Source organism: Orycteropus afer, unplaced genomic scaffold (genome assembly GCF_000298275.1).
Source record: "Orycteropus afer afer isolate SDZICR_OR568_19922 unplaced genomic scaffold, OryAfe1.0 scaffold00209, whole genome shotgun sequence".
Lineage (NCBI taxonomy): Eukaryota > Metazoa > Chordata > Mammalia > Tubulidentata > Orycteropodidae > Orycteropus > Orycteropus afer.
The window spans coordinates 2,269,259-2,294,156 of record NW_006921796.1 but is presented as its reverse complement, the minus strand read 5'-3'; the positions used below and the strand labels follow the sequence as shown (position 1 = coordinate 2,294,156).

The 24,898-nt window shown below is 45.6% G+C and overlaps 1 protein-coding gene across 1 annotated transcript in view; it reads left to right on the top strand.

The window, feature by feature from the left end:
* Nucleotides 1-11,920, top strand: part of RFX4 (regulatory factor X4) — a 97,067-nt gene extending 85,147 nt beyond the window's left edge. The window contains exons 13-14 of the mRNA XM_007948235.2: nucleotides 1,577-1,715; nucleotides 11,648-11,920. Of these exons, the coding sequence (XP_007946426.1) occupies nucleotides 1,577-1,715; nucleotides 11,648-11,920 (412 nt within the window). The remainder of the gene's footprint in view (nucleotides 1-1,576; nucleotides 1,716-11,647) is intronic.
* Nucleotides 11,921-24,898: the final 12,978 nt, after the last annotated feature.

Sequence of the window (24,898 nt, the reverse complement as noted above, 5' to 3'; positions counted from 1 at the left end):
CGCTGGAGGTCACACAGCTGGTCAATGAAGGGGCCCAGACTAAACTGAACATGTGATTCTGAAGCCAGTGTTCTTTGCTCCTTAGTCCCTTAGAACCTCAGTGCAAAGCTTCCTCTCAGCAGATCCCCTGGTGGCTCTCGGTACACTTTGTAGCCTATGAGGCCTTATGGGAAGTCTGAGTCTTTCATGACTCTGTCTGGAGTAAGGGTTCCCAACCTGAGGGCTGGAGGTTCCTGGAAGGCTGCAGCTATTAACGGGGTTCAGGGCTGCAGCTATTAACGGGGTTCAGGGAATCCTTGTGGGCTCCAGTGATGCTCTGCACCCTGAATAAACAAGACATTTGTTTTTGCCTATATATATATATATATATATATATATATATATATATGTATGTATGTATTTTAAAATGTATGTAGTGATGTTTGTGTGATGAATAAGCCAGAAATCCATTCAAAAGTGCTGTGTGACTCACACAGCTTTTCACTCTATGTATTTTCATTATCAAAAGACTGAAGTTATGACGTCTGATGTGTAGTGGTCTAGAAAACACTTGTGCTGTTTCAAAGGGCCCCTGTTCTCATGAGTGTGGCTCTGCCATGAGGGCACGGTGAGCCTCTTCTGTAGCCACTCACAAGCCAGCTTCCAAAGGGCCAGCTGCCCGGTCCCAGGAGGATGGCAGGAGGACCTCGCGGGGGCCCTTCCCCATGGGCAGCCCAGCACAATGAGGCCACCACAGACCCTGAAGGAGGGCACAGGCCTGGCTATGGACATGCTGCGAGTTACTATCACAGGTTCAGCTGCCCCTGAGAAGTCACTAGGGTAGCCGCTGTCTCTATAGGGGGCATTTTCAGAGTATTTTCCCACATTTTTAGAATGGATTCTGAAAAACTTTCAGAGAGCTTTTAGGTTCTACAGAAATGGCAGATTAGATACCAGGTGAGCTCAGATGTAAACTTGTTATCAAGGACACTGGTAATAAAGTCCTATATTTACATGTTTGTTGTGTTGTTAGGGACCACATGCAGTATTTTTGCAGATGTGAGAAGCACAAGGTCACAGAGCTAGTAAGGGGTGAAGCCAGGCTGAGCTTGATGGAGCACACTCACCATGGCGCATCCCCCTAGGAGAGAGGTTTACAGAAACCCACGACATCCTTCCCATAATGGAGAAGCAGAGGCCTGAGTAATACGAAAACATAAATCCCAAAGTAACATCTTCTTTGTCTCTTACTTGGCTTCAGGATACAATAAGAGGCTTTAACGCAAGGGGACTAGAGGTTTCCATCATTAGCTGTGTTTTGCTTAGAGCCAGCGCTCATTCCCTGAGTGCTTGCTGGGTGGCGAGGGAGGTACTGAGGGGAGAAGGAAAACCAACCTGGGATTGAAGACTTACCACAACAGAGCCACAGAGAGGAGATGGTAAACACCAAAAGTAGACAGAGCTTAATAAGGAAAAAGGAAAAAAAAAAAAAGAAAAAGAAAAGATGAGGTTGGTTGTTAAAGGTACAAACTTTAATTTCTTTAATTTGTTCTCCCTGCTGCCACTCACAACATTCAGTGTGCTTCATGCATTGCAGATACACAGGAAGCTATAACTATGGGAGCTATGGCAACCAGCATCCTCATCCAATGCAGGGCCAGTATCCAGCCCTGCCTCACGACACTGCCATCTCGGGGCCGCTCCACTACTCCCCTTACCACAGGAGCTCTGCACAGGTGAGTTGGGGCCTGTGTGCTTGCTCAGGCCTCGGTGTGCCTGATGCCAAGTCCAATCAACTCACACCATTCATAAGCACCTTCTGTGTATGGTGGATGCAGCCTGTGTGCCACTAAGGAAGGGATGATATTTCAGTAGCACTTCTACCCTGCAGGGGCTGGCCCGTCGTGGGTGCTCACCCAGTGTGCAGGCTCTACCTTCTCACACACCTGGGTGCTAGGCAGTTCTCTTTTTGTTCCCTTCTCTCTTTCACTGCTCTAATCCCAGGAGTCAGTCCATCATGATGCCTACTGTCCTTTGTTTGGGCAGCACCCTCAGATCTCGTCTCCCTTCCCACCACCATCCTCCTGGTGCAGACCCTCATCAAGTCCTGTCAGGATGATTATCTCAGCATCACTCTGACTGGCCTCTAAGCGCTCCATGTCTATTCCTCATCATTCCACCCCACACACATAACCTTACCCCAAGAATCCTCCTGAAATGGACCTTTTATCAGATCACACTCAGGTTACACATCTCCTTTGTCTCCTCGCTGTCTAACAAACCAAATGGTCACTCTGTGGCCTGCAGTCAGTGGTAACTGCGGCTGCATGTCACACCACTGTTGGCCATTCTCCTTGGCTTGGGCTCTTTCCTGTGTATGAGCCCTCAAATACAACTGGTTGCCACTGCCACTCTATTCTATATCCTCTCCATGCCTCTGAGCCTCCACTGTGCTCGCCTCAGTTCAGGCCTTTATTCTTTCAAACCTAAACAAGGACATAAACCTTCCAGTTGGTCTCCATGTCTCTAAACTTGCCCCCTGATATACCCGCTACACTGTAGCTGGAGGAATCTTTTTGGGGAAAAGGACTTCTGGCCATGCTACTCTCTCTTATTGGCTCCCCAATGCTTTCAGGGTCAAGTTCAATTCCTTAACATCTCTCTCAAGAATCTTCATCACTTCTGCCTGAGTTTCTGGCCTGTCCCCTTGGCCGCCATTTTTGCCTCAGTCATGCCAACCCATGTGCAGTTCCTCTGCAGGTACCAAATTCCACCATCTCTGCTGTCCCTTCATGCTGGGATTCTCTCCCCCAACCTCTTCTGCTTGTTATGCAGGACAACCATTTTCCCTTCTTTGGGGCATTTTCCAATGCCACCTCATTCCTTCCTCAAGGACCTTATCAGGTGTGACTCCTCAGTCCCCACACAGCCTCTTGGGCTCTCCTCTATCAGTACTTCTCACAACCTGCCCACATCACTGTCTTTTTGGGCCTGACTCCTGCCAGAGACTACAAGATCCCTGAAGGCAAAGATTAAGTCTAGCATCGCCAAGCTACGGGACATGGCACCTATCAGAAAGAAGCACTAACTTTTAATGAGCATTTGCCACGTGCCAGCTCTGTGCTAAGCACTTTACACATCCTCCCAGTAACCCTTGCAGAAGAGGAAATGAGGCTCAGGGAAGGGACATAACTTGCCCAAGGATTTGAACCCAGGCAGTGTGACCCTCTGTCCAGGCTCTTAAGCACCACCCTCCGCCTCCTCTCATGTATAAACCAAACTCACTGCCGTCAAGTCGGATCTGACTCATAGTGACCCCTCCTTGGGTTTTTGAGGCAGTACCAGTATGAAAGTCAATTGCCCAATCTTCCTTCTGAGGAGTGGCTGGTGGGTTTGAACTGCCAGCCTTCCCTCTCATATACAGGCATATGTGTTTATTAAAAGAGTAAATGGGAGGAGGGTCTGCATAAATAACACTGTGCTGTGCCAGGAACACTCATGCCATTCTGCAGGCATGGAGCAGCATGGGAAGTTTTTGAGTCAGGGGGTGGCCAGCTCAGAGCTATGCTTAAGACTGCATGCATGTTCTTAATGGCAACCATAGGATGAACTAGAAAGGGGGACAGGGAGCAGCAGGGAGCTCTGCTATAAAGCACTTGCAAGTGTCTAGTTGAGAGATGGCGGGACTTAACCTAGGGTGGAGGCTGCAATTACATCAGCTTCTCAGTGCTTTGGAGGGAGGACACTGAGGAAAACATACCCACAACACATGGGCTCTGGGGGCAAACAGGCTCTGTTTTGATTTCCATCTGCATTACCAAGGGGTATACTCCTGGTATACTCCCCAGACAAGCCACGAAGTTGATTCCACTAAATCATCACCTGGGGCATTCATTAGAGGCCTCCAACTGCGTCACATGGAGATGCCAGCTCCTTAGGTAGTGCTTCTCTCGGGAGCAGAGTCTGTGCTCCTCTCTGTGATCCACTAACTGACTTAGAACAGGTGCCCTGAACCAGTACATACTCAACACAGTCTAAGCAGCCCATCATCCATCCATCCATCCATTCATCCATCCATTCCCTGAATGACTGTTGGGTGCCGCTATGTGACAGGCACTGCTCCAGCCTTCTGGAACAGAGCAGAGCAGAGACAGACAGCATGCTGGCTTTCTGATATCCCAGTGAGATCACACAGAGATGGAGCACCAGAGCCACACCTGCTGGCACCATCTTCCCTGCCTTCCCTTACTCAGGAATTCACAGGAGCTGGTTTTCTGGGGTGGTATTTTTTAAGTCACTGCCATGAAAAGAGGCCAAGGTCCCCTCAATCCCTGCGCAGGCCCTGGAAATCAAGGATAGGCCCACAGCACCTGCTCTGGAAGCCACATCCATTCCCAGCTGGAACACAGTCTTGTCATGGTTGGTCTAAATGAGAGCCCACAGGGGAGCCCCTTGAATCTAGATGCGGCCCCTTCACTGCCTCGCCCACAGGCTCTTAGGTGTGGTCCTTTGATGTTTCTCCCTAACACACACACACTGTGTACTTCATGGTTTATGCCTTAGTCTCCATTTGCAAGGTAGGGTAGAGAGATTTTAATTATACTACATCTTGACTCAAAGAGATGGTGAGGTCAGTGCTCAAAATGTACCTAGTCTGGGAAAAGTAAGGCCTAAAGACAAAGAATACTTTGTCTTATTTTTCACTAACATGTAAGCATCAAGCACTGCTCTCAAACCCACTGTCATCGAGTGCATTCCAACTCCCAGCGACCCCCGTTGGGTTTCTGAGGCAGTAAATCTTTACAGACATAGATTGCCCCATCTTCCTTTTGTAGTGCGGCTAGTGGATTTGAACTGCCAGCCTTCTGGTTAGCAGTCAAATGCCTTAGGCACTGCTCTAGGCACTTTCAAATACATGGACTCATTGAATTCTCATGACAACCTTGTGAAGAAGGCATTTTCTCCAGTTTTTAAAGATGAGGATCTAGCTTCAGAGGGTAATTTGCCCCAGATAATAAATCCACTAACTGGCAAAGCAGACTGAAAGCAAATTCTCCAACTCTAAGCCCCACATCCCTGGCACTGCTACTATGCTCTGTGCATTTCAAATTACTAAAGATCACCACCTGAGATAACACGTCTCTTTCCTTCATTGGCAGTTTGGTTTAAGGTTGAGCATATCAGGGGAAATCCATTGCAGGGCTAATTAGTTTCAGCTTTCCAGAGCAGAAGGCATGCTGTTCCACACCTGGGCACTGAATATCCTACTTGACTCTATCAGAATCACTGGGGAAAGGGTCAAGTCTGAGTTGAAGAAAAATCTCAATGATAGAATATGGATAAAGAAATGCAATTGGTCATCAGCATGAGAGCACTGAAACTACCTTCTGCAAATACGCACCTGCCCAGCTTGCCTTAAAGAACGGACACACTACATCTGCGCACTGCAGTCACTGCACACATCCCAGCATGGAAGTGCCCAGAGTAACTTCACGTCACTTGTTTTTGGAAACAGCACTATGTGTGTGCTCTCGTTTATAAGGCTTACTTGCACAACACGTGCTTTCTTGTTGGGTAATGTGAAGGTAAACTGCCTGGCCACCCCACCCAGAATTGTCATGATTTCTGAATTCATGAAATGAATGTGAAATTCGTGTGGATGGATGAAGTCTAGCAGTGCAAGGTTTGAATTATTTCAGAAAAACACTCTTCTGGCAACTATGCTGCACTTGTTCCCATCAAAGTAAGCGAAGAAGGGGTGGTGCCAGCTGCCCCCTCCCAGGTTCCCCATGCCCACGCCCGACCAGAAGGAGAAAACAAACCAGACCAGACACATGGCTGCGGAACGCTTCTGAGGCACATTCAACGTCCGGTCCTGGAACCTCTGCTCGGTCAGCAGCCATGAATGGGAGCTGGGGCCCTCGAGCTCAAACACCATCCGACCAACCAGAAGCCACACAAATACAGTTAGGGCGAATGCGAAGAAGACAGGCTATTCTTTCACTTTCAACTGTATGGCCAAAGGCCAGCCCTGCCAGCCCAGCACATCGAGCCCACAGACTCTCTAGCAGCCAGACCCAAACCAGCCTGGAGCCAGGGGATCCTCCAGCTCAGAGACCCAGTGACAGCTATAGAGTTCCTCAGGATGCTCCACTTTGGGACACCACCCTGGGCCAAAAGGAATAAAAATCAACCGACCAGAATAGCATAAGACTTCTGACTGTGGAGCCAGACTTCTCAGGTTCAAATCCCAGCTCTGCTTCTGATTAGTTTTGTGCCTCAATTTCCTCATCTGAAAAGTGCAGATAATTATAGTACTTATCTCATAGGGTTGTTGTGAGTTAATACAGGTTAGAACAGGGCCTGGCTCACAGTTCACACTGCTTGTTATACAGCTTAGCGATCCTTTGTAACACCACGTTGCAGTTCTGTGAAGGCAGGAATCTGCGCCTTTGTTTCTTACCTTGATTCTCAGCACCAACTGCAGGGCTTGGCCCTCCATGGGGACTCAGTAAAAAAACGTGCCAGTGAAATGGATGAATGAATGGGTTAAATAAGAAGACTGATGTTAACGGAACTAGCCTCGCCTGGGAGTCGGGAAGCCTGTTCTGTAGTCTTTCCTCTGGTACTAAGTCAATGTGAGACCTCCAGGTGGTCATCTCCTCCCTCTTGACCTGAGTTCCTTCATGTGCAAAACGAGAGGGTAGAACCAAACGTCACTCACCCAGGCTCTTCCCATATTAGTGGACCGTGATCCTGTAATCCAAGAAGGAGACGAACATTAATCACAGCATGTTTTGTAATACAAATAGTTCTAAGTGTTTCACGTGTATTACCTGAATTAATCCTGACTCTAAAACCTCAGTAGAGTGGATTCTCCAACAAAGATTTTTTTGGAGACAGCTACTTCCTGTTCTGGAAGAGACTAAGAGGAAGCCTGCCTGAGCAAGCCCAGTAGCAGTACCTCGGGTGCAGTGAGAGCCGCCTTTCATAGGAAAACAGTTTGTGCCCCTGACTGGGCCACCTTTCACCCCTTGCTCAAGTAACAGCCCACTTGGCAAGGGTCAGGGATAAAGGGCTCATTCTTCCTTTCTGAGTGTAGGAAAGTCAGTCCTTGGTGTGGGGAGTCATTTCTTTAAATAGCACTTCCTAATATGGTTCCAAAGAGGCCCAGAGTCAATCACAGCTGAGATGGATGTAAGCCAGTCACACGAAAAAACCTTTGACCCTACACATACACACACACACACACACACACATCGCATGCACCTCTCTCTTGGGGTGGGAACTGGTGACTTATCTCCAACTAAACATTGGTAGCAATAGCTTGTGATTTGACCCAGAGAGTGGTAACTGCCAATTATGGGCCCTCAACAAAAAGCATCTTTATTCTGGGTGGCGATCTCTGGACCCCAAGATTTGTGCCCAGCATGTCAAAGGACCCTGCGTGAAACCGGATGTGTGAAGAGTGAGGCTGGTGCCACGGGCCAGCCTCAGCCACCCTCACCAGACTACACAGAAGCTTCGCTGGTGGCGCCCATCCCCAGGCCGTGGCCGGTGAGAACTCAGCCATCTCTCCCTCAATGGTCTCTTCACTGTGGGGGAAAACGAGTCACTGACTCATTTGCAATTAGCTGACCTAACAGGACGGACCTTTCCATGCCAGATTCTGTGCTAACAGAATTTTATTGTCACAATGAAGATATTTTGAGCCAGTCTCATTTCCAGGCAATTACTCTTTTGAGCCTGTGACACAACCCCTGGGCACAGCTGTGTCGAGGGTCCAAGACTAGGGACAAAAGCCACACTCTCTTGGGTTCTGTGGCAAGGAGATGCCAAGTCCACACTGTGGCATTTTACCTATACAAGCCAAGCCAAGTGAAGATTCTGTCAGAACCAGCAAGTTAGAGGCAGGTCAGATCTGGTGGCATAGTGCCTAAGGCATTTGACTGCTAACCAGAAGGCTGGTGGTTCAGACCCACCAGCCACTCCTCGGAAGGAAGATTGGGCAATCTACTTCCATAGAGATACCACCTTGAAAACCCAAGGAGGAGTTGCTATGAGTCGGGTTCAACTCAAGTTTGGTTTTTGTGGTTGGTAGGTAGTTGCAGTGGTTAAAGCACTTGGCTGCTAATGAAAAGGTCAGCAGTTTGGACCCACTGGCTGCTCTGGGGCAGAAAGATGTGGCAGTCTGCTTTCATAAAGATGACAGCCTTGGAAACCTCATGGGGCATCATTCTACTCTGTCCTGTAGGATGGCTATGAGTCAGAATTGACTTGATGGCAGTGGTTTGGTCTGGGGCTTTCTGGTGGTCTGTAGGGGAGAAGGGAACTTAATGAAGGAAGAGTGACAGACTAAAGTTTAGTGGGCTGGGTTTCCTAAAAAAAAAAAAAAAAAAGTGCTCTTCTCTGCAATCTGGTAGTGGTAGGTCATGCTTAAGGCCCAACAGTTAAGTGCTCAGCTGCTAACGAAAAGGTTGATGGTTCAAACTCATCCAGCAGCTCCACAGGAGAAAGCCCTGGGCATCTGCTTCTGTAAAGAGTACAACCTAGGAAACCCTACGGGGCAGATCTACTCTGTCACATGGAGTCACTGTGAGTCAAAACCGACTCCACCGCACTCAGCAACAACAGGTCAGTTAAACTGATGCAGACAAAAAGTGCTCCTCTGGGACTGGCTCTTCTGTGCCAGCTCTTCTGCTTATTTGCAGCATGACTTTGAACAGGACACTCTACATCAGGGGTCCTAGTGTTTTCATCTGTGTAACACGGGGCAGGGTTACAAGATCCCAAAACTGCTTTCTGGAGTCCCTGGGTGGTCGGAACAAAAGGTTATTGTGCTCAGCTGTGAACCAAAAGGCTGGAGGTCGGACTCCACCCAGCGGTGCCTCAGAAGAAAGGTCTGGCAATCTACTTCCAAACACTCAGCCACTGAAAACCCCGTGGAGCCCAGCTCTACCCTGACACGTGTGGGGTCACCAAGAGTCAGAATCAGTTCAACAGGCAGTGGTTTTGGTAAGCTTCTTTCTAGTGTTACCATCCCAATGTTCGTTCACCAAATAGTTAGCAAATAGCACCTGTTAGGGGCCAGGCACCATATCAGACACTGGGAATACGGTGGTGAACATGACCAAACCCGACTCATGGACATAAGCTAGTGGAAGGGGACAGCTGCCAAGCAGGTTGGTGTGATCTGACCTGAAGGAGGAGGGTTAGGGTGGGGTTGGGGTTACCATTTCCTACTGGTGTACCTTCCAGGACTTCGGTGAATGTGAACTAAAAAGAAAGATGTTGTCTAAATGATAGGTGCTAACAGTCACCTCTGAGTCTGTTGGAGGGTGCAGTGTTTACTTGCTGGAGACAGAATGTTCAAGGAAAGTCTGAGGAGGTAGCATTTGAGCTGAGACCTCAAGAATGATAAAAAATGAGCTGAACATTTACATTAGGTAGAAAAACTGCTTGGAGAGATCAATCATGGGAGCACAGAAGGGCTGTGTATGCAGGGAGACAGCTCGGGGAGCAGGAGTGCATGGGAGGGAAAGACACAGGGAAGAGGTAACTATGAGGAAGAAGTGGGGAGGGAGCTGTTGCATTGTGGGAAATTGCAGTCAATATCATGAGGCAAAATGTATGTGAGCTGCTATTTGGAAAGTGAATTTGCTCTGTAAACTTTCACCCAAATCACAATTAAATAAAAAAAAAGTCAGGCATGCAAAGAGCTGGGACTATCGGTGATGGGGAAGAGTCCCAGGGAGAGGGAACAGGTAGGATAAAATCCCTTGTGGGAGAACCAGTAGCATGGCATGTCATAGGACTAGAAAGGAGGCCTCTGTGCCAGGGACCACAGAGTGAGGGTGCCTGCACCCAGGGAGCTGACTTCAGAGAATATCAGGAGGGGAAAGCAACTTCAGGGAATTAAGGGACATCTTGTAATAATCACTATTAATGCAATCTGTTTATTGCTTCTGGGATCTTTTTTCTTGGGCAGGAGCCAATCCTACCACAGTTTCCTTGCAATTTCGAGCAGGTCCTGGGCTGGAATCCCGTAACTCAGGACTGAGGGGCTGCCACAGCTGTCCCATAAACAGCACCCTGTAGCTTCCATAGTGCACAGCACATGGGATGCACGTAAGGGTTTCTGAGCTGATTTAGGGATTATGAAAGCCTCAGTGTGCTCGTCCGTAGTCTCCTTGGCAACAGCCCTTGGTGCTTTCTCTCTTGAATTCCCAGATACCACCTACACCCTTCTCCCTCCTTCCTGACTGTTCTTTTGACTTTGAAGTGGCTGTACTTTGCTATCTAAGGCCTGCTGTCCTACCTAGGAAAAAACAACCCTCACTGCTAGAGCTGGGGTCCCTCTTTGCTGACCTATGATTAGCTAACTTTCCTGGCATGCCTCAGGCCTGACAGCCTTCCTCTGTGCCCCTTGGGCTCCCGCTCAAAGATGCAGAGCAGTTCCCCTTGGCCACCTGGACCACAGGGAGCACGCATTGTTGTCGCTGCCCCTCTCCCCGCTGTCTAGGCTTCAGCCTGTCTGTCTCCCTCACAGGAGGCACCCTCCCACCTAATCCCTCAGGGCTCCACTATCCAACTGTCAGGGAAGACAGATGGGGAGCAGAATTCACACACTCACACACACTCTCTTCACTGATCTCTGCCTGGCGTTGTTGACTGGCTCCCGTCATTGGTGGGGTGGCCCTTAGAACTGCAAGAACATCTTTGTGTTGACTGGCCTGCAAACTTGGAAGTCTCAAAGGAGGTCCACAGCTCTTCTTCCTTTCCTGGGATTGTACTCAAAGGGGCTGATTTGCATAGCTGTCTTGGTTACGGAAAAGAATGTCAAAGAAGCAGCGCTTCTCATATTCTAATCCTCTCTGGAACTGCTTCCCCTCTTCTTGGGGTATTAACACCTGCTCCTCTACCTGTACAAAAGAGCCCCTCTCTCCTGCTCTCAACTGGCTTATCTTGACTCCTTTCCCCACATTCACATCAAGCCCAGTAAGTTACCATTTCCTCCTTACATATCTTCCAGGACTTCAGTGAACGTGAACTAAAAAGAAAGACATTCTCTAAATGACAGGCACTAATAATAATCTTCGAGTCTGTTGACTTGCTTCCTCTTCAAAAGCCTGCTTTTAGGCTGCAGTTCATAATTGAATTCAACTGTAAAATGCTATTTTTAATAACGCCATTGCGTTTTATTTGGCAGTATTATTCCCTTGGGTTGATGGAGTAGAACCTATCACATCACCATAACTAAACTATAAGACTCATGGCCACCCATCCATAGCCATCTGGACGTGCTTGCACCATGCATGTGCATACACACACACACACACACACATACACACACTCTCATTCTCCTGTATTCCCAGTGGGGCTAGTCCTTCTTTTGGGTTTGACTTCCCAAGACATCTCAGATTACGGGCACAAAGCCAGTACTGCTCCTTGAGTGAGCACGAGCTCAACCAGGGCTCAGAAAGCCTTCATATTTCTGCTGTCAATTACTTCCCTAGCTCAAGGTCCAGTCTTGCAGAAGTTCACTGATTTCCTCCCATTAGCTCTCATTAATAGCATCTTAAGACATGACTGCCTAACATGCCTGATATTGTGTATCTGCAAGATCAAGCTAATGTTAACTTTGTGGACTTTCTTTCCCCTCAACAAGTACCCTTTCAATAGCCCCACTTCCCGGATGGAACCTTGTTTGATGAGCAGTACTCCCAGACTGCATCCTACCCCAGTCACTCCCCGATGGCCAGAGGTGCCCACAGCCAACACGTGCTACACAAGCCCGTCTGTGCATTCGACGAGGTACGGAAACTCTAGTGACATGTACACACCCCTGACCACGCGCAGGAATTCTGAATACGAGCACATGCAACACTTTCCTGGCTTTGCTTACATCAACGGAGAGGCCTCCACAGGATGGGCCAAGTGACTGCTATCATAGGAATCCATATTTAATATTAATAATTATTATTATTAATGATAATAAACCCAACACCCACCCCCAGAAGACTTTTATCTCTACACATTGTAACTCATGGACTATTCCTAGGTGTCTGTTTTCCTAAGTGAACGAACATGAAGCTGGGATTCAATGTGGGACAAATAGACTTTAGTTCAGAAACAGGGCTCACTAAAAGTCAAGTGATTGGGTTCCATCAGCCAAGCCAGACTTGCCTGTTTCTACAGAGCACTATCTTGGGCAGGCCACTCTGTGTCTTTTCCCTCTGTTCCATGACTTTGCTTTGTGTTGGCAACCCCTGCCAGTAAGCTACTTATTTTCCTGTTGACAAAGGCTTTTTAGTCTTGAAGGATGGATAATGGAGACAGAATCTGGTTTGTGTTCTTGGATGGGCACATAATTTACCAAGAACATTCACCTTGCCATCTGTCTGTCACCTTACTGTACAATGAACAACCTTCAGACATGTTCAATGCCTCCCTTCTCCCTGGTGGTATCATCAGTGCTTCCTGGAACAGCAGGGATAAATGGAGATGTTGGGAAGTGCCAGATCCCCTGTTCCACTCGCGTCTGTCACAGTACCTGCATTGTCTTCTATTGTAAGCACTGTCTCGAGAGAAGGAAGAGGCCTGTTCTGTATTGCCTTAAGTTGATTGAGGTTTAGAGGGGACCGTTCCTCTCCCTACATGCATTTTTCCTAAGTTTGCACAATGGCTAGTGTCAGCAAAAGGCAGGAGAGGGGTTTCTGAAGTTCTGTGAGAATGTGGATATATGGCATTAAGCATCACACTCAGCTTTGTTATATTAACTTTGTGAAACTGAATGGACCAAACTTTAACTTGTCAAGCACCAAGTGTGAAAAAGACTTTCACGGTCCCTTCATAAGGCTATAATAATTTCCGACACTTTGATAGAAAAAAAAAAAAATCAAAGCTGTGCCTTTGAGCCTATACTATACTGTGTATGTGTGGAAATAAAAATGTATTGTACTTTTGGAAAATTTTTTCGTAGGCATTTTTCTGTCAGATTTGTAGCAATTTGTGAGGTTTGTTAGAGATTAACATAGGTTTTCTTTCTGTATAAAATGCACCAGACAATTATGGTGGACTTATTACCCTATGGGTAAGAAATAAATGGAAATATGTCATCGGATGTTTTAGCGATTGTTCTGTAAATAAAATCTTTGATCGCACCACTCAGTGTGATAATCATGTCTACAGCTAAAATGGAAATAGTTTTATCTGTACAGTTGTGCAAGATATGAATGGTTTCACACTCAAATAAAAAGGTATTGAAATGACCTGCTTTCTTCATTTTTGTTTTGCATTTGACATGGCCTCTGTGTGTGTGTGTGATGTAAATAACATCCTGAATACTTGGGAGGTAACTAGGCGAAACAAAAGTAAGTGGTCTTGTTGGGTCGTGTTTATCTGGTTCCCCATCATGTCACCATAAAACAATTGTTAAAATTTGCATAAACTACACATCCAGCCCTTGAATGAGGATGATGTATAATATCTATACTTGACTGAGCTTTGTAGGGGATCAGTTCTATCACATACATGGATTTGCCCTAAGTCTGTACCATAGTTAGTGTCAGCAAAAGGCAGGAAGCTTTTGGCTCTTACAGGAAAAACAAAACAAAAAACAAAACAAAAACCCGGCTCTTACAGGGAATATTAATCTCTTCTACACCAACATCATTAAGAAGTCCCCTGGTACTTAGTTCACTGTGCTTGAATGATCACTGGGTGTAAAGATATTTCAAGTTCGGTGTTTTAAGTGCTAATAAACTTATGGAACAGAATAGCAATGTTACCGAATACTTAGTAACATTAACAAATTCTCCTCCAGCACTGTGTTTTGATTCTGGGGCTGAGAGGCGTGAGGATGTAGAAGCAAAATGATTAAGTGTTTTCGCCCAAACTTTGAGTCTAGGATCGATGAGAGATTTAGAACTATAGATTTCCAGAAATGGCACAATGACTATTTTAACTAAAAGGCATGAGAATTTGACAACTCAATTTGCATTTTGAAAGATTTATTTCTAAAGTCAAGCTCCTGCTATTACATAACATATTTATACCTGAAAACGACGCTAAGATTAAAATCGCACGTACGTTACATGCGTTATTGGTGGTAGTGCTTGCTGTCAAGTTGATTCGGACTCACCGTGACCCCATGTGTGCCCAGTAGAACACTCCACAGGGTTTTCAAGGTGTGACCTTTTCGAAGCAGATCACCAGGCCTTCCAAGGTGCCTCTGGATGGGTATGAACCCCCAACCTTTTGGCCGGCAGATTCCTTACAGAGCAGCTCTTAAAAATATTTAGCTATGTTGTTTGACAAAAAAAAAAGGTAGACTGTTGGATTTCACTCTCTGAAGGTATAAACTGGTTTGATTTTTTGGCCATGATCCATTAGTCGGCTTTACATGAGAGGAAAAGGCACTGTATAAAACAAACCTAAGGATGACCAGATGGGTCACCCTCTTTCAATTCAAAGCTAATGCTCCATAAATGAAAGAGTGTGGAAAGTGTGATTTTTGACTCACTAAACACAAAGAATCAAGTAATCACCAAATCCTCTAGCCAGGTAGCAGCAGCATATGAGGAACCACACCCGTAAGTAACAGCCACCAGTTCATTAAATGCACAAATCTTTAGGCATAATCAACAAGGGCCTAATTCCCAGAGAATAGAGAGGTTGCTCCAGGAACTTTGCAAGGGAGAAAATGCGTCCCTCCTCCTCACAGCACAACCAGAAACTGAGGGTCATCGCAGTGCAGAAAAGAAAGCAGTGCTCACTGGCCCTCTCTCCAGAGCACAGGGTACCTGTCTCCTGGGAGTTGAGGACGACCTCTGTTCCCAGTTCTTCTAAAACTTTCCACTTCAGAACTGGGAAGGATCTGACTGGCAAAAGGCAACAGCTGCTGTGAGTGTATGACTTGAATATACCTTCTCTCTCTCTAATGGTTCCTAGCAGGTCACCAGAATGGGACTGGGCAAGGTTGGCAGCTGGGAGTGGGGCCAGTCACTTGTCAGAGGAAGAACAGAGAAGTCTTGGCAATAAAGGGACACCTCCCCTGTTAGGGCTCTTTCTGAAAAGGCCTCTGCCAGCTTGAAATTGGCTGAAGTCGCCAACAGCAGCCAGGATGGCTCACCCACGTCGCAGGCCTGTGGCGTCTTCAGCGTCCACCCTGCTGTGTCCTTTGTCAGGCCCGGAGTATACCCCAGGTCCAGGGAGAAAGGGAACTGGGGCCCCCTCTGAGACTGCAAGCCAGGCACAGACCAATCAAAACAGTTTTCCACTGAGAAAGCCCAAGCACAGTGGGCGCAGAGAGGGACCGTGGAAAGATCACTGCAAGGGCAGCCTTGGCTTCACCACTGTGTGACCTTGAAGGGGTTACCTCCCTGCTTCGGACCTCAAGCGGGCATGCTCTATGACTATGACATTGTGACATTCCAAATTATAGTCTGTGTGCTGATGGACCAAGGCTGGCAGATCTGGGTGAGGGGGGTGGACAACTCAGGGAAAACAAAGAGTGGACTGGCAGCTGGGCAGTGATTCAGGAAGGCAAGAGAGAAGGCGACGGCTCCACCAGCTGGTGCTAAAAAAGACTGAGGTTCAAGCCCATGGCCTCAGTCTATGGACCTGCACCACCATCACCAAAGCTCCTCCCCCTTCCTCGGACCTGACCCCTCCCTCCCTCACAGGAATCCAGACAGTGATCTTCTGCAATTCTCCTGGCCATTCAGAACTGTTCTGAGTATTCCCTTTAAAGTGAGTTCAGTCAAAACGTCTGAAGTGAATTTGGAGAAGGACAGACAGTCAAAGATAGACAGGCTCTTTGTCTTACCTTCCTTCACCTCTTAAAGGCAGACTTGTAAGATTTTTTGAAAACGGAATCCTGGGAAGGGGATGGTATAAATACTCTCTTTATTACATAGGGATGCCACGCAGGAGGGGCAGCTGTTGGTTTCCTGAAGCTGGGGGGTGGGGGCTCTCTGAAATTTAGTGTGGGGGAGGCATAGAATTTCTACTTAGACAAGAATGAAAGTATGTAAATTCATCACCTGAAGCTTTTTTAAAAAAACAAAAAATGGATAAACTTATTGGCTTTCAAGTGAGAATAGAGGTCAAGTCCTGGCTCCACCCAAAATTCTGTAGAAGTAGCGTTCCTGCTTCCCTTAGGACTGGACTTCAGTGAGTCTCAAGGCTGCCTACCATTTAAAATTACCCACTCAACTTTTTACAAATACTGATGTCCAGGTCCCACCTGCAGTGAAGACGTGACCTGGAATATAACCTGGGCATCAGTAGTTTTTTTCAATGTCCCCAGAGGATTCTGGTCTGCCAAGATGAGAAACGTGCCCCTTTCCACCTTCAAGTGGAAAAGATTCAAGGTTCTAAGATTCAAGGACTGGAGAAGCATCCGTGTTTTTTTTTTTTTACAAGGTTTCAGGCTGCCCCAGCAGAGAACTGTGCCCTGTGTAAGTAGTGATGCTCGCTATGAGCTACACTTAGCTTCCCTTGGCTGATAAACCTTTCCCCACCTGCACTGTTGTGGGTGCACCCAGCTCCATACCACTTCTCCGCCTGCCCTTCTAACCTGGGCCTTCTCTGCTTCGGTTCTTCGCTTCTCGGCAGCCTCGCCACCAAGCAGGCTAGTCCCTGTGGCTTCCTTTTCTTCATCAGCCTCCTCCCTGACGCTCTTGCCCCATTCCCCTCCTGCACCTCAGCAACCTCCCAGCCCTCTCACCCTCATATTGTGCTACTTCTGCTGTAGGTGGAACAGGAGACGTGGGCCCCAAGGGTTGAGAAAAGAGCCGTTGCTAGGAAAGGAGTGTGGGTGAAAAGCGCTGGTGGGTGGGAGAAATAGGACTCCCCAGTTTCATTCCTCCCTTTGTCATCATAATGCCTCAAGAGCTAAAACCAGTTGTTTCAGAACTATAATAAAAAATAATGAGGTCTGACCGTGACAGCAGGGGTGAGAGCATCAGCCTCAGAACCAAGCTCAAGTGCTGATACTTGGTATTTATAAACCCACTGCCGGTGAGTCTATTCTGACTCATAGCGACACCACAGGACATAGTAGAACTGCCCCACTGGGTTTCCAAGGCTGTAAATCTTTACAGAAGCAGATTACCTCATCTTCCTCCCATGAAGTGGCTGGTGGGTTGGAACTGCCAACCTTTTGGTTAGCAGCCAAATGCTTTAACCACTGTGCCACCAGAGCCCCTTTGGTATTTATAATAGCCTCCAAAGAGAAGGGAAAGGAAATCTGGTGCTATAGTGGTTAAGACATTCAGCTGCTAAACAAAAGGTCAGTGGCTCGAACCCATCAGCCGCTCTGTGGAATGAAGATGGATTAGTCTTCTTCTATAAAGACTGGAAACCCAATAGGGATCGCTATGAGTTGGAACCTACTCAATGGCAGTGAGTTTGGGTTTGGTAATAGAAGGGAAAAGCTGTTGAGAGGTTTACAAGAGTGAATTCTCATGGAATGGCCAAATGGTGCCCCCTGTTATAACAGGGATAATATCCAAAAGGTCCCACCCCCATGCCACACCTCGGCAGAAGCAGTCCACTGTAAAATGTCTGCTTAATGACTGCTGTGTAGTCAAGGCTCAAGGACCATCTTTAAATGAGTTTGCAGTCTCTCTCATCACCTCATACTGAGTGAAAGGCAGCACATTTCTGAAATAGATCTGCCCTAATCCACAGAAGCGCTCATCTCTTGGGGCTACTATGTGCCAGGCAAAGAGCCCTGGTGGTGCAATGTTTAAGCGCTCGGCTGCTAACCAAAAGGCTGGTGGTTCAAACCCACCCAGGCTTTGTGGGAGGAAAGACCTGTGGATCTGTTTCTGGAGAGATTACAGCTTAGAAAACTCTGTGGGGGGGTCCTGTCACATGGGGTCACCATGAGTCGGAACTGACTCGAAGGCTCCTAACAACAGGCGCCACCATGCTGGAATCATCATCCCCACTCTCATCACCTCCACACCAACGCTAGTGGTAGAATCACTTCTGTTTTACAGAGCAAGAAACAGAGGCTCCGAGCAGTGCAGTGCCCCATGCAAGGCCACGTGGCAGAAGCAGCGGAGCTATGATTTGAAAACTAAACTGGCAAAGACTGCGTTCTTTCTACTAGAGCACACAGCCTCTTCCCCCTTCCTATTTTTGTTTCCATCCCACCCCACTCCACCCTCCCTGCCCCCTCCTAAGCTGCTTTACAGTTTTTAAATCAACCTTGACCGTGGTAATAGACCCTACTGGGATGGGAGAGAGTTTCAGAAGTTCTGGGAAATTTCTGTGTGTGCTAAATGAAGGCAGTTTCCAAGGTGGGCAGCAGATCCTCCCCTACACCCGAGGTGGCATTCCACTCACTGTAAGATAACAGCAGAGAGCTTCCTTCCCATCTAGCTTTTCCCAGGGTACACACAAACCAATACATTAACAAGGACCAAGGCTTGGTCCTTCTATAGAGAAACAGGGACAAAAGAAAATCAAGAATAATGTTTTAAAAAAAGAAATACCAGGTCACAGGAGGATTTTTATTACCAAGTTGAAAAAAAGCTCTGCGGGGGAGGTGCAGTGAGCCAAGCAGTCACTAGAATGAAGTCATTGCGGGGGGGGGGGGGGGGGGGGGGACCGGCTACCTCTTGCTGTTAAGGTCACTACCCTTTGACAGCGGTGGCCTCTGACCTCAACAACCCTACAATTCTGTTTTGACTGACCCTGAAACCCATGAAATTCAGATTCAGGCACTGCCCCAAAGTTGAGATAAAGCTGACTAATATGGGAAAAGCTCCCGGTATGTGCCCCCAGCTGCAAGGAGCTGGCAGTGCTTTGGCTGTCCATGCAATTTACTCCGTCCCTCCTTTCAGGGAAATGCTAATCCTTCATAGGCAACGCAAGGGGATGTGCTGACGGTGAATGACAATAATCCTTTGTCTCCTGCCACCTCCTTCTAGGGTTGAACCTTAAGAGTTTAATCAAATGTTGGTAAGTAAATTACTGCCTTTAGTGCAGTCAGTTAAAAAGGAGGAGGAGGGAGGCAGCGTTGTGAGAATACATGTTTTCTAACAAGTGAATCTCAAAATTAATTGCAGAGGCATTGGTATGGAGTTTGTGTGTATGTGTACATACACATATATACGTGTGTGACAGTCACTATCCCAAAACTAAGGCATTCTAGTGGTGTAGTGGATAAAGCATTTAGTTGCTAACCAGAAAGTTGGGGGTTCAAAACCTACCAGCTGCTCCACTGGAGGAAGATGAAGCAATCTACTTCTGAAAAAGGAGCTCTGGTGGCATAGTGCCTAAGGTACTTGACTGCTAACCAGAAGGCTGGTGTTTCAAACCCACTAGCCACTCCTTGGAAGGAAGGTTGGGCAATCTACTTCTGCAGTGATACTGCCTTGGAAACCCAAGGAAGGGTCCTATGAGTCAGGGCTGACTCCACTACACATAACAACAACAACAACACTTCCATAAAGATTTATAGCCTTGCAAACTGAAAGGGGGTCACGATGAGTCAGAATCAATTCAGTGGCAATGGGTTTGGTTTTGGTTCATCTCCAAACTGTCTTCCAGCATGTCAGTGTTAAAGATGTTATAATCACCAACTTCAAGGCTTAAAGATCAAAGCTGTGTGTTGTAATACCTTTGCTGTTGTTAAAAAGAATAGCAAAAATGATAACAACACAATTTACGTTATTTGTGCATCAATAGGAATAACAACATGACTTTCATCTCTGAATCTTCACATCTTTGGAGGATTTTTTCATTCCGGTTCAACTAACATTTGCAACGCTGCTCCACACCAGGCCACTTTGACAGCCATCTCTTTTAACCCTCCTGTCACCAGTGCCTAAGGCATTTAACTGCTAACCAGAAGGCTGGCGGTTCAAACCCAGCAGCCACTCCTCGGGAGGAAGACTGGGCAATCTACTTCCATCGAGATACCCCCTGGGAAACCCAAGGAGGGGTCGCTATGAGTTGGGATTGACTTGACAGCAGTGAGTTTGGTTTTTGGTTTTTTGGTCACCCTGTAAAATGTAGGTATTAATATGGTCATTACAGTTGAGAAAATCAAGGTTCAAAGAGGGCAACTGACCGATCTATGAACATCCAGAGATACAATTAAGACTCAAACAAGAAACTTCTGGCTTTTAGGTTTTCTACTATCAGATAATTTTTTTTTTTTTTTAAAAAAAAAAAGGTTGCCAGCAGGGTTTGAAGGAATTTGACAAACGATCAGCTTCTGAGACACACAGCAAGCCGAGACTGAAAACCAGGCTTTCCAATTCCCAGTCCAGGTTCTTTGGCCACATTACAGCATTACCACCCAAGGCGCTGGCTTTTCCCAAGAGGTGTTGTTTGGATGGGATTCCAAACCAGTCAGATGCAAATGGTCTGACCCACATTCCAGTTCTTATATAAATAAAAACAACCTAACGGGCAAAGACTATTTCATGTGCAAAATTTGAGAGCCTCACTGTGGACAGTCAATCAATATTAAAAACTGCAGGTACATTTAGGAGCCCTGACGGCACAGTGGTTAAAGTGCTTGGCCACAACGGAAAGGTCCACCATTTGAACCCACCAGTCACTCTGCCAGAGAAAGATGAGGCAGTCTGTTTCTGTAAAGATTTACAGCCTTGGCAGTGCTACTCTGTGCTATCGGGTTGCTATGAGTTGGAATCAACTTGATGGCAGTGGGTTTGGTTTGGTTTTGGAATGGCACGGACTCACTGTAAGTGACTGCAGTACTGGGGGGAGCTCTGGCAGCGCAGTGCCTAAGGCATTTGACTGCTAACCAGAAGGCTGGTGGTTCAAACCCACCAGCAACTCCTCCAAAGACAGTTTGGCAATCTACTTCCATAGAGATACCGCCTCAGAAACCCAAGGAGGGTCACTATGAGTCAGAAAGGACTCGACGGCAGTGAGTTTTGTACTGGTTTTTTTGGCAGTACTGGAGATATTCCTGAGAGACCTCGTAAAGGTGCTGAAAGGCTAGATCAAGTCATCATACATATTTAAGCGTTTACAAAAATCCTTTGAAGTCATCCAGTACAACTCTAATTTTATAAATCAGATTCCAGAGATAAAATAATGTGCACAAGGATCTAAAGGCAACTGGCAACAGAAGTTCTCCTATCTCCCGGTTCCATGTGAACTTTTTGTCCAATGGAATTGCAAGGTAATGTTTTCAGGAACTTAGTATGTTGCACACTAAAGTTGGACTGGCAGGTTATAGTCGTCAGGGTTTATGAAACAGCTCTCAGATTTAAATTTTCCTTAATGGCACTGAGAGAAATTCCTTTTCATGCCTTCATTATCCTTGCCTCTACTAGCCCTTCTGCCCCAAAACTTTCCTGTACATGGAACCTGAGAACATCTCCAACATCATATCCATTACATTGCTAATGACCACCTGTGAAATTAAATGTAACCATCCCAGCAAAGTGTTCAAAAGTATTTATCAATCGATCTTCTCTTCCCCATCACATACCTTAATCAAACTAACCTCTCAGAAATCTCCATTGCTGGTTTTCAAGTTCAACTAAGTTGCTGTTATTTCTAAGTGGTTAACTTATGGCTATCTGACCTTTTCTCAAGGCAGTTCCTTCTGTCTGGAAGCCCTCTAAGGCCTCCCTACCATTTTCCTGTATAGCTCACCTCCTCCAAGAAGGCTTCTCTTACTACTCTCCCCTTACCATCAATGCTTGCCTTCCTCTGATTTGCACAATACTTTTGTTCCATTTTTTCTTCTTCATCAGTAGAAAAGATTTGTTTATTTGGCTGTTTTTTATGTCCCCAAAAGGCAGGATCAATTATTTCTACTTGTTTTTATTTTGTTAAGTGACTATACTGTGCTAAATGTTTGTTAAATGAACAAACCGTGTTAATTTTGCTATGAAAGGGAGCCTTAGGCATTTGACTGCTAACCAGAAGGCTGGTGGTTCAAACCCACCAGCCACTCCTCAGAAGGAAGACTAGGCAATCTACTTCCGTAGTGATACTGCCTCAGAAACCCAAGGAGGGGTTGCTGAGTCGGATCCGACTTGACAGCATACAACAACATGAAAGGGAGGCCTCATTCTTGGTAGAAACTGAAATAAAAATAACTTCCATTTTGCCAAGTTAATCTGATTTCTAATGAACCACATGAGTTGGGTAGTCTATCAAAAAACTAGTCCAGTGGTTGATACCAAAAAACCCAAACCCACTGCCATCAAGTTGATTTCAACTCATAGTGACCCTACAGGACAGAGCAGAACTGCCCCACAGGGTTTCCAAGGCTGTAAATCTTTATAGAAGCAGACTGCCTCATCCCTCTCCTGCGGAGTGGCTGGGGGGTTCGAACCACTAACCTTTGGTTAGCAGTCGAATGCCTTAACCACTGCACCACCAGAACTCATTAGTGGTTTATACTCTTTGTCAAAATATTGGTCCAGTGGTTCTCAGCTATGGCTGCATATTCAAATCAACTGGGGAGCTCTTAAACTGTCAATTCCAAGGCCTCACCACAGATCAAGTGCATCAGAATCTGAGAGTAGTCCCAAGCAATTAACAATTTTAAACGCTTCCAGCAATCCTAATGTGTAGACAAGTTTGTAACTGCAATAAACCAACATTTAATTTGGGGGCACATACCAGGAACTTTAGTAATGTGAAGAGAAAGATTTTTCAATTGCCATAGACCACAAGTTGGTTTGCACAACCCTCTATTACTGTTGTTAGGTGCCATCAAGTCAGTCACAACTCACAGCAACCCTATGTACAGAATGATACACTGCCTGGTCCTGCACCATCCTCACAATACTTGCTCAGCTTCAATCCACTGTTGCAGGCTCTATGTCAATCCATCTCATTGAGGGTCTTCCTCTTCTTCCTTGACCTTCTATTTTACCAAGCATGATGTTCTTCTCCAGTAATCGGTCCACTTACTAATAGATTTTTCTAAATAAGGAACATATTTATATGGGGTTTTATTGTTGTTCTTAGAATCACAAAATTGTAGAACAGAAAGAGAACTGAGATAATATCTGAATCAATCCTTTCATTCTGTAGCTGAGAACAGTGTGGCTTAGGAGAGGTTGAGTGAGCGGCTTCACACGGGGGGGTGGTGGTTGCTGAGTGACAGGTCATATCTTAAATTAGTGGAGTTTTCTGGACCCCAATTCTGGAGCTATGGTAACTAGACAGAGCTGTATAGTTTTTAAATTTCTACTTTCTTCTAAAGAAAAATGTATGAAAAGTAATCCATTTGGAAGATTTGGATTTGGTGCTCCTTAACAGAACTTCAATTTGGCACATTCCAACCAGCCCATTGACATGGTAAGAGGAAATGCCACAGCAGGATATGTCAAAGTCCAAAATAAATGACTAGTATCTATTTGCAAGCTTTTTCATTGGTCCTAACCTGAAAGTCCGTAATATTTTATGCTATCAGAGCCCATAGTACCTCTAGCCCTTGATTATACCACTTATTAGCAGACTTATTGCATATGAGCAAGTCAATCAACACCCTGAACTTCCCTTTTCTCTATAAAATTGAAGATAGTGACTGTCCTATTGACCTTACATTTTTTCAGATATTATGAGGATTAAATCAGATAATCTGTATGGAAGTATTTTGAGAATAGTAAAGTATTATCCATACATATGTATACATTTATTCTATTACTATCTCTCAGAGCAATGGCTTGTGAGTAAATATCTGTTGTTTTCATTACTCAGGCTCTAAATCCTAATTTCTTGGTACCATGCCACTCAAGAATCAACAAGAACCGGAGATAGTGCTGGACAAGAGACTCTGGGCACTGAAAGTGTCACATAACTGAACATTCATGGAGGTAAAGTGATGTAGTGGCTCAGGTTTTAACTGGTCTAGGCTCTAGTCCCAGAGTCTGCTTTTAACTATTGACTTTGGACAAGTCACTTAATTTTTCTGGGATCAGAGTCTCATCAGTGGTCAAAGGATGACTTGAGTTAGAGTCAAAGATCCTTTTCATCTATAAAATCAGAATATTAACGCTTAATTAGAATTACTAAAGTGCAATTTCCCAAGACACTAATTCATGTGGTTTCACATTTTTAAAATCTCTTTTTTAGCAGCATAGAGTTAGAGTCTAAAAACATAACCTATTTCTAGTAAATGGACATTTCAAACACAACATGTGTAAGACCCGTTTTAAAAGAAACATTCTCTACTCAGATATTTCATGCTTGTCAATAAACTCTCTGGGAGCCTTTGCTCCAAAAATAAAATATACAGCTTCCCAAAAAGCATTTGACACAGCAATTGACATGGAATATGCACCCAAACATTTTGTTATGTTATAGCTCTGAGTGCCAGTTCATGTTAACTCATCTGAGCTTCAGTTCTTATCTGCAAAGTAGGACCACTACCTTCCTTGATGACCTACTGAGATAATGTATATTAAAATGTTTTGTAAACTGTTAAAACTAATTGTAATATATTACCATCACCTAAGGAATGTGGCTTACTATTGTTAAGAGTACTTAAGAATTACTATTATTAAGAATGTGGCTTACCTTCTTAAGAAGTGTGTTTTTAAGAGAAGGATTGAAATCTGACTTAAATTTATTACAGACACAGTACCTACCCTAATGCTTGGCTCAACAAATATGCTCAAGGAGTGGCAATATTAATTTCTGATAAAATTGACTTTAAGACAAAAACCACCATAAGAGATAAGGAAGGACATTATATAATGATTAAAGGATCAGTTGAACAAGAGGATATAACCATAATAAATTTCTATGCACCCAATGAAAGAGCCCCAAAAATACATAAATCAGACTTTAACAGAATTGAAAAGACAAATAGACGACTCCACAGTCATATTGTTGTTGTTGTTGTTGTTGTTGTTGTTATGTGCCGTCGAGTCGGCCCCCACTCATAGCGACCCCT